This window comes from Alosa alosa, chromosome 3, assembly GCF_017589495.1.
Source record: "Alosa alosa isolate M-15738 ecotype Scorff River chromosome 3, AALO_Geno_1.1, whole genome shotgun sequence".
NCBI lineage: Eukaryota > Metazoa > Chordata > Actinopteri > Clupeiformes > Clupeidae > Alosa > Alosa alosa.
In genome coordinates, this window is record NC_063191.1 from 25965802 (window position 1) to 25975801 (window position 10000).

At 45.4% G+C, this 10000-nt stretch overlaps 1 protein-coding gene across 1 annotated transcript in view; it reads left to right on the top strand.

The window, feature by feature from the left end:
• The window catches only part of LOC125291653 (diacylglycerol kinase beta), a 91374-nt gene that overhangs the window by 62399 nt on the left and 18975 nt on the right, over positions 1 to 10000 (top strand). The window contains 2 exon segments of the mRNA XM_048238473.1: positions 1 to 59; positions 3253 to 3359. The exon segment at positions 1 to 59 is cut by the window's left edge and continues 6 nt beyond it. Coding sequence (XP_048094430.1) covers positions 1 to 59; positions 3253 to 3359 — 166 coding nt within the window.

Consider the following 10000-nt stretch of genomic DNA (forward strand, 5'->3'; position numbering starts at 1 on the left):
TCTATAGCACACCGCTTCCATCTGATGAGAGAGAAGCACCCAGAAAAATTCAACAGCAGGTAAAACACCACTGTAATTCGTGATCTGTGACCCTGTTGTGCTTTCGTGTGAATAAACAAACACAAAACTTTAACAATGAAACATGACAGGACATGAAGAGAAAAAACACAATGATCGATTGTTCAACTAAAAACACAAATAAACGTCTGCAAATAAGCTGTTAGAAGCTTACTTTTATCTTCTCACAAAAGATTTGCGCGTTGTTTTTCCCGGAGCGGCAATGCACAACACCCTTCCATGTGAGGACCCCAGGCACTCTCAACAGCAATCAGCAGGCGAGGCCTGGGCAGACTGAAATGATAGGCGTCACCCGCTGGGCTACAGAAAGCCCAAACTCCGCAGCCACACCTGTTATCACTGCTGCACATTGGAATCAATGAGGGAACAAACACCACCTGCCTCGCCAAACCAATTGATTGGCTTTGCTCAGCAACAGCCAGAGATTGTAATCGATTGTTTTGTGAGCGGTAGTTTCCCTCTTGAGTTTACTCTTTTCTGCCTGGTCATTGGTTGATCAAGCAGCAACTGTCACACAAACATATGTGCTTATTATGCATCAGACATGAGTTGCTGAAGGACTCTAGCTGCGAAAATGTTGTTACCTAAGTTCATAGCCATTGGCTCAATGCCTCCTCTGTTACCTAATCATTTTATTTGTTATGAAATCACAGATGCTTAATGTGGGTTGCAAATGACTGAAGGAAAGACATTTTTTCCTTATTTTTTTGTATTTTTGCATAAACAATAGCATTCTGTGTGTAAAGTTGTTCATTGGTAATTGTTGAATATCTGAATAGGTGTATGATTTGGAATGGAGCAATCAAAACCATTTCCCTAAATCCTGAATTTTAACCCGTCAATATCTTGACTCCAAAGCCTGTCCAGTGGAGAATCCACTATCTAGCACAATGCGTCATCCATTGACAGGAAATCCTTTAATGGAATTTTACATCATTTTTCTCCTTTAGTGAAGAGACTTTCTCTTCTTTTGCAAAATCGTGAGAAAAAAGTGGAGGTCACCATCTTTTGTGGAGTTCAGTGAGACAAGAGAGGAGTGAAAAGACCAATGAAAAATCCAATCTCAAATACTTTTAGAATTTGTACCTGCCTTAAAGTCACATAGTTCTGAGCAGAACAGAGTGAGAGTCTTACATACATGAGTGATTGATTGTGGTGTGTGTGTGTGTGTGTGTGTGTGTGTGTGTAGAGGGAGGGGGTGGAATAGAACAAATTGGTGCGATGAGTAAGCTTAATGGAGTGGACGTGGCGTTAGCAGTGCAGCCACTCTCTAGCCGTCCGTCAGAGCCGCTGGAGGAAGTCACTTGTAAAAGTCTCTTCTCAGAAAAAAAGGCAAGCTTTTGTCACCCGGTGAGATGCCCATGGTGCTTTTATTTTACAGAGGCCCATAACCTCCTCCCCTGCTTTGATCTGGAGCTCTTATTATCCCCCACTTTGGCCCTGATGCTCCCCTCCTCCTCCACCACCAGCTCTCTATCCCTCTACCTCTCTCTCTTCATCTCTCTCTCTCTCTCTCCCTCCCTCTGTCCAGCTCTCTCTTTCCCTTCCTCTCTCTCTCTCTCTCTTTCTTCTGACCACTGAGAGCTGAAAAGTGCTTTTAGCCTCCAGCTTTGCTCACGTACAGCTTCAATGGAGAGGGCCCGGTAAGGTCAGTAGCAGAGCCAGTTCTGAAGCCCGGGTCTCCCAGCCTCTGAGTCCCCCGTGGGGCACAGAGTTCAGCCGAGGTGAGGCCTGCTGCCATGCCAAAGACAAGTGATGCCACTGCACTGTACAGAACGCACACCCAGCCTGGATGTCCAGATAGGGACATAGGGACAGACAGCAAAGGCTTGAGCTTGTTTTCTGTACAGAGAAGGTATTAGAGTTACAGTGTGGCGGAAAGAGATGTATATGAGGCACCAGAGGTGGGTAGATGTGTGTGTGTGTGTGTGTGTGTGTGTGTGTGTGTGTGTGTGTGTGTGTGTGTGTGTGTGTGTGTGTGTGTGTTATGGTGTGTGCGTGCGCGTAGGTATATCCATTTTGCAACATGCTGACTTTGATAAACTCTGGCCATCATGAACTAAAATGTTTAGGATCAAAAGAGTAGAGGGAAACTATTTACATTCTGAATCCATTTGTGCTAGCAGGATGCACTCTCCAGTCTCTAGACTTGGCTTGTGTTTATTCCTGTTATTTTGTTCTCCTCCATCTGTAGTAGCACACTGTGCAATCAGGGTGTACAACTTAGACTGTTTACAGTGTGGCCATCAATTATTTATGTTGCAGTCACTATCCATTAGACCTCAATTTCCACACCACTCAAGGATTTATTTGTTCTTATTTTTGAAAAACGTTTTTTTTTATTTATTTTTTTTAACAATGCACCAGGGATTTATACACGTACAGTGCTGGCCAAAAGTATTGGCACCCATGCTAAAGTTGACTGAAAAGAGGAATATAAAATATTGATGTGATTGATTGATCACATAAAAAATGATGTGGGGCTATTTTAATTCCAAAGGCCAAGGTAACTTTATCAGGATGCACAGTATTCTGGATCCATGAAATAACTGGCCTTTAAAAATAAAAATCTGCCTGTCTCTATGGGAATTTAACATAGGGGTGGGAATACATATGACCCCTGTATTTTAAGGAAGAACATTTATTTATTTATGATACATTATTCATTCACTAAGAAAATTGGTGTCCTTAAAGGTTAGATATTTCCTCATTTTTCACTTTAGGCTTTAAGATCAATTTCCAAAAGAACTGAATCACTGTAGCACTGTATCTCATCCGTGGAGATTTTACGAGCATGTCATTTTAAAGTGGACAGAGAGTCAACAGGAGGAGTTGGGCACCAAGTGCACTGAGCATACGCCTCTGTGTGTACCCTCGCTAACGTCATCTTTCAAATGAGTCATTGGTAACAAATGCACAGACAGAAAGAAGAAAAGAAAGAAAACAAAACTCCATCAGCCTGCTTTGCTCCTATGAGCAATGAACAGTGGGATGTGCATACCGCTCTACCCAGTCTAGAGGAGAGTCAGACTCAGAAAGACAGAGAGAGAGAGAGAGAGAGAGAGAGAGAGAGAGAGAGAGAGAGAGAGAGAGAGAGAGAGAGAGTCGGCATCTTCCTTCTCTCTCTCTCTCATTCTTTTATTCTTTTTCCTCGTCTTTTTCTCCTCTTTAAAGTGACATCTCTCCAGATGGCACAGGAGCAGTGGTTGCCATGGAGCTTTGGCAGACGGAGCGTCTGTGGACCATCAAACTGTCACAGGCGCTCACCGAGAATGAGGCTTGTGATATGACAGCGACCTGCCTCGCGTCAACTAAATGGCCATTACCCCCAGAAATCAGAGCGCGACCCCCATTACAACGGCTGCTTGCCAGTGGCGCAGCGTTATGCATTATCTATGGAGCTGGGAACGAAAAACAAAGGAATGTAAACAGCTTGAATTAACCATGTATATCTCTATATTGGTCGTAACATATAGGTGAAATGGTTGTGCTAATGAAATATTAAACAAACACTTAAATATTGATGTAAGGTATGCAAACAGTGCTGAAAACAGTGTAGCTTATAACATGGACGCAGATTCCTCCACGACAGAGAATCAGTAGAGAATCAGGAACTCCCTCATGCCTCTCATATTGCCGTCACGGCCATTTTAAAAACGAATGCTATCTCCGTCCAGACGCACGTTTGCAATTCCGGAACCGAAGCAGTCCACAAGGACCCCTGAAATGCGAATCACATGACCATTCACACAAATCACATGACCATTCGTGACTTTAATTTGATTCTCAGTTTCACAAGCTAGAACACGGCGGAGTGGTGTAAATGAGAAGTGCAAATGAATCCGTAATAGTGTAGACATGGCCTAAGATGATATTCTGTGTTACAGTGCTCTGTGCGATTCAGAGATTCACACCCATGGGAAAAACTCCCATTTGTGTTGCTGCTCATCAAAACATTCCACACACACACACACACACACACACACACCCCTTGTGGCGTGACATTGGGGGGGGTGGAGTGTGACTCCCGACACCTCAGTGGATGGGTGATGATGTGCATGAGAAGTGCCCAGTAGCACACGGCCTCCCAGAGAGCCGGTTGCCAGAGGACTAATGACACCACAGACAACAATGAGGGAATAAGGGGCTGGGGGGGGGTGGAGTCACAGAGGCTGGTGTCGAAACACCCCAGAGAGGAAGTTTTGGATTAAGAGGTGTCAAATTGCCCCAACCCCCACCTCCCCCTCTCCGTTAAAGAAACACAGAGGGAAAATGGGAAGAGTTGCCGGTCGGCATTGTCCACTCGATCTCAATGACAAAGGAGACTCTGTGGACGGCTGCTTTTCCCAGCCAAACAATGGGAGCGGACGAGGGAGGCACCACCAGGGATTCCAGCACTCACTTATTTACTAACTCGCTCACACACTCACTCACTCACTCTCACTCACTCACACACACACACACACACACACACTCACTCACTCACTCACTCACACACACACACACACACATACACAATCACTCACTCACTCACTCCACACACACACACACACACACACACACACACACACACACACACACACACACACACACACACTCACTCACTCACTCACTCACTCACTCACTCACTCACACACACACACACACATACACAATCACTCACTCACTCACTCACTCACACACACACACACATACACACACACACACACACACACACACACACACACACACACACACACACACACACACACACACACACATTCTCACACTCACTCACTCACTCACTCATTCACCAACTCACTCCCTCACTCACTCACACACTCACTCTCTCCCTCATTCACACATACACTCACTTACTCACTCACTCCCTCATTCACACATACACTCACTTACTCACTCACTCCCTCACACACTCACTCACACACTCACTTTCTCATTCACTCACTCTCTCACTGTGCTGAAATAGGAGCAGGGACTCTGGGAGTGATGCAGCCAGGGCTGGTTCTCACTGAGAACTTTTCCCACTCAGTCACCCCAGCAGAACAGTGGAAGTGGCTGTGGCAGTGGAAAACTGGCTAGGCTGTTTATAGTGAGACACGTGTGGGTGTCAGATTTGTTTCTGAACAATAAGCGAAAATTACAAATGTTATGATTAAAAATGCAAAAAAAAAAAGTTTTTTAAAAGCTCAAATCCAAACGAGCTGCCTTTAAACCCTTCAAAATAAAGGCTTGGCAGAGACATAATGGCCAGAGCGAACATGGCACTGACCTCAATCCACTCCCCATGGGGGGCATCGATGCACATTATTCTTAGGCTGTCAAGGCTATCAATTTTTTGTTATTTCATTGATTGGTGGAGACCAATGGGTCCTTTGTTGATTTTTGTCAGTAGGGGGAGGGGAAGACAGTGACACACACACACATACACACACGCACACACACATATACACACTCACTTACCCCCCATCATCAGCCAATATGTTATTCACAGCCATGGAGAGAGATTGCAAATCACAGCAGCAGATTCTCTCTCATTCCAAGAATTGTGCCATTAAAATATACATAGGTAGTCTCTCAAAGCACAACGGCAGTATTGTGGCAAGGCAAGCGTAATATCCCAACACAGATATGGCCATGGAAGTGCAGTGTAAGTCGTTATGACCAGGAGTCCTGGTGGGACAGAATCACATGGTAGAGGGAACATACGGTGCTGTAACACAGAACTACTTGGCAGGGTGAGTGCAAAAGACCGGAAGGGACAGATATGTCCTTAGTGGTTGTGCGTCCCGGCCGCACCTCCCTGAGGTGTGTGTGTGTGTGTTTGTCACTGTGCCTGTGCACGTGTTTGTGTGTGGATGTATGTATTTGTTTGTGTGCGTGTGTTTATGTGTGTGTGTTTGTGTGTGTGTGTGTGTGTGTGTGGGGAGCTGCAGAAGTGACCCACCGTAGCTGCGATCTGGAGCCTGTCGTGACCTGCTGCTCCCTGCCCGTGGTGCAGTGGGATAAATATACTTTCCCCTCGCTGTCATCCACGGCTGCCAAAAAGAACAGCCTGTGTGTGTGTATGTGTGTGTGTGTGTAGTCCAGTCCTGGACGCCCCCGCCATACACACATGGTCACATTTCACATGCACCAGTATACACTGAATAATGTTTCCTTATGTCGCTCCTTTATGCAACCAGAGGCCAATGCAGTAAACTACCAAACCTCAGATGGCTAGAGTATAGATGCTGAAGTTTAGCCGTCCAGACAATGAACATTTATAGATCACAAAAGACAAAAAAGTAATTAAAGAATGTATTAAAGAATGTAAGAATACTTGCATATATTCAAATACAGATTGAAGCTATTAAATGTATACCTAAACATGCATCTGTTCTGAAAAGTCTATACATCAGAATCTCATGCGATGCGTCCTCTATAACCCAATCACCCGCCACCAGCATGCGTGTCTGTGATTATAAGCATCTCAATGATAGACAGACGGCACGGCAAGTGGCCATTTGCCAGGAAGTCAGCCTCCCCAAGGTCAGAGGTTCAGCTCCTGGGTGGAGCACAGCACTCCACAAGGGTCCTGATCCCAGGCCTCCAGAGACCAGCATGTCACAGGGTTATGAATGGGTTGAGGAAGGAATATGCACTAAGATGCTGACACACACACACATACACACACACATGCAAACACACCACACACATGCACATGCACATGCACACACACACACACGCACACATGCAAACACACAAACACACACGCATGCACACACACACACACACACACACACACACACACACACACACAGACACTCACGCACCCATGCAAACAAACACACACACACACACACACACACACACACAATCATACACATGAATTCACACACATACACCCATCTACACACACACAGAAAAGGCCATCACTGATCCGAGAACAGCACCGTAGGGAGTGAGAAATGTTCAGTGTGTGAACGTTTGTACTCGACAATTATTCATACTTAATGAGCTGGCCCTCGTCAACATAGCGAAGTTCCATAAGATAATAGAATCAATGGCTGGTGGAAATGGAGCCTGATTAGATCAGCCTAAGATGGTAAATATGGTGTCCACCCTCAAATGACACAGTCTCTCTGTTTCTCTCTCTCTCTCCCTCTGTTTCTCTCTCTTTCTCTCTGTCGCAAGAGCACTCTCACACACACACACATCTCTCTCACACATCCATACACACACACATACACATATTCATCTTTTCCGGCCCCTCCGTCTCTTCCTGAAGTGAGAGTTCAGTTCCTCTACCATACCTCTTCTTATCTGTCCTCAGTGCCATCCCCCCCCCCTTCCTCTCCTATGCTTCTCTGTCAATCAAGTGCTCTATCAGGCCTAGGATCAGCTGCTTGATGCTTGAGTGCAGTCCTGAGTAATCAGCAGAGATAGGGAGAGGAGGAGTGCTCGTGGGTCAGTGGGTCAGTGCTCCCAGAAGGGATTATGGGAGATAGCCATCTCGCCCCCCTCTCCCCATCCTTCCTCCCCCCCAAGAGAAGGCTGTGGGTGAGACCCTTGGCTCTTAGAGTGACCAAAGTGAGCATCTAACAGCGTAGCTATCTTAATGATGTTCATAGATGTGAGGGCAATCTTGTGCTAACTTGCCTTTGTCTTTTGTGTGCTGGGATGATTACCTAGTCAATAGCCACTCAACTCAGTAAATACCTCTGCCAGGAACCATCTCTGATTTTAATTCTTAGAGTCTGTACTTCTTGCTATCTGTAATTGTTCAATCAGTGGTACAGGTAATAAGGATATGTTGAAATGTCCTAAACTCCTGAACATTGTTTCGTGTTACTCAAGGTATGTCCCTCATAGACCCCTGTAGGAACGTCTTTACTCACACAAAACCTGTAGATAATGATGTAGGAGGAAGTATCCATTTATGGGGCAGAAAACAGGAATAGCAAGAGAAATGGCTATAGGTCATGGGCCGACTAATGCTAGCTTAAACTCAGGGAGACAGCATAGTGAACTGATAACCTGATAACAAGTATGAGAGGCTAGCAGTAGGCCAAATGTTCTGAAGTCACTTCTATCTCATTTTTCAGTTTTCAAGATTAATTATCTTACCTGCTTATCTTAAAGAGGGGCATCGGTATGTTAATAGGTGTAACATCGTTGGTAGAGAATGGCAATGGCCCCCCTTAACGTGAATCACTGTATCAGCACATCTTTAAAAAAAAGCATCTGGAAAAAAACGAATGACACTTTGAGAATGCTGCCGAGGTTAGTGTTTGAAATTTGTGATCTCAGAGAGACCTCACGCTGTGGTTTCATCCATGGTTCCCTGGCATGGCCACCTCTGTGCTGACCGAGTGGATTTAGATGGGCCTTAGGATGTGCACGTGCCACTCATTCATGTGCACACCGCGGAGTAGAGAATGGCAGCGATGGCTCACTGTCTTCTCAACATCATCTTAAAAAACCTCGTGGTAAGATGTGAAACTTTGGGAATGCTAGCCAGATTGAGCTGAATTCGATGTGTCTCGGGATATGCACATGTCCTGCCACTCACTCACTCACTCACTCGTGCAGATTGGTGCAGTGCTGTCTGATGTGGCCCTCTCTCTCGCTCTCTCTCTCTCTCTCCCCGCGGGCACAGAAGGAGAAGTCAAAGAGGAACTGAAGACAGGTTACTGAAATTGGCTGGCCGCTGCGGCTCTCAGTGACGGCTTTGAGAAATGTGCTTTCGTGATGAGGAAGGAGAGAATGACAAACACAAAACGAAGAAGAAAACACAGAAGAAGAAAAATAAGAAAAGGAAGAGGAGGAAGAGGAGGAGGAAGACTATAGCCTTATTGTAGGAGTCTCCAGAGGGAGAGTGGTAATGAGGTTAGACAGCCTGCCCCATCGAGAGTCTACGCCTGTCTAATTGTGATTTCAAATGCTAATAATCTTTTCACATGAGAGGGAGGCGAAGTAGCTGCTAGAGAAATGGGCAAAAGGGAAGAGATGGAGCCAGCAGAGTAATTGCCTTTCATATTGACTTTTTAATTAGCTAGTAATAAGCCATATGTTTGGAAAGGCCAAAGGAAAATAGATTGAAATGAAAATGTAATGGTGTTGTCTGTCTAATGTGGATATCAGTAGTCTTGTTGGTCTGCACCAGGGTATCAAAGTATTTAAAGTTGCATTCACAAAATGTCAGCATGTATCATTGCGACAGTTTCATTTTGATGACATTTGGACAGTTTCATTTTGATGACATTTGGACAAAAATGGGGGAGGAAATGCTCCTAAACACACACACACACACACACACCCACAAACACACACACACACACACACACAAACACACCATCCAAATGTATAAATGAAAATGTTAGGGTAAACAAGTTGTGTTGTCACTGTCAGCAGTGCTCCCGTGTGCCTGTAAGCCTGCGTCTGTCGTTAGGCACTCTGAAAACTGGTGCAAAAATATTCCCCCACTGAAGGGCTCGCTTGTTTTATTTCAAATAGCGTTGAATTCTGGCTCTTCTTACTGGAACCTTTCAGCTGTTCTACCTCTAAGCTGCAGTGATGGGATGAAAAGGGTTTTGTGGAGAAGAATGAGATTGTAATTGACTCTCCTCATCCCTCTATCTCTCTTTTCAGCCCTCTATCTCTCTTTTTCTCCTCTCTCTCTCTCTCTTACTCTATCTCTCTTTTTCTCCTCCCCTCTCTCTCTCCCTCTAATTCTCACTCTCTCATATCCTCCTCCATCCTCCATGGTGAAGTTCGGCTGGCTGCTCAGATTGCTGCTGCTGAGGGTGTCAGGTTACCCCAGAGGGCAGAGGGATGTGTGCGTGCACTGCCAGCCATGTGCCCCCTACACCTGTCTGAGGCCACTCTCTCTCTCTCTCTCACTCACTCTCTCTCTCTCTCTCTCTCTTCTCTCTCTCTCCTC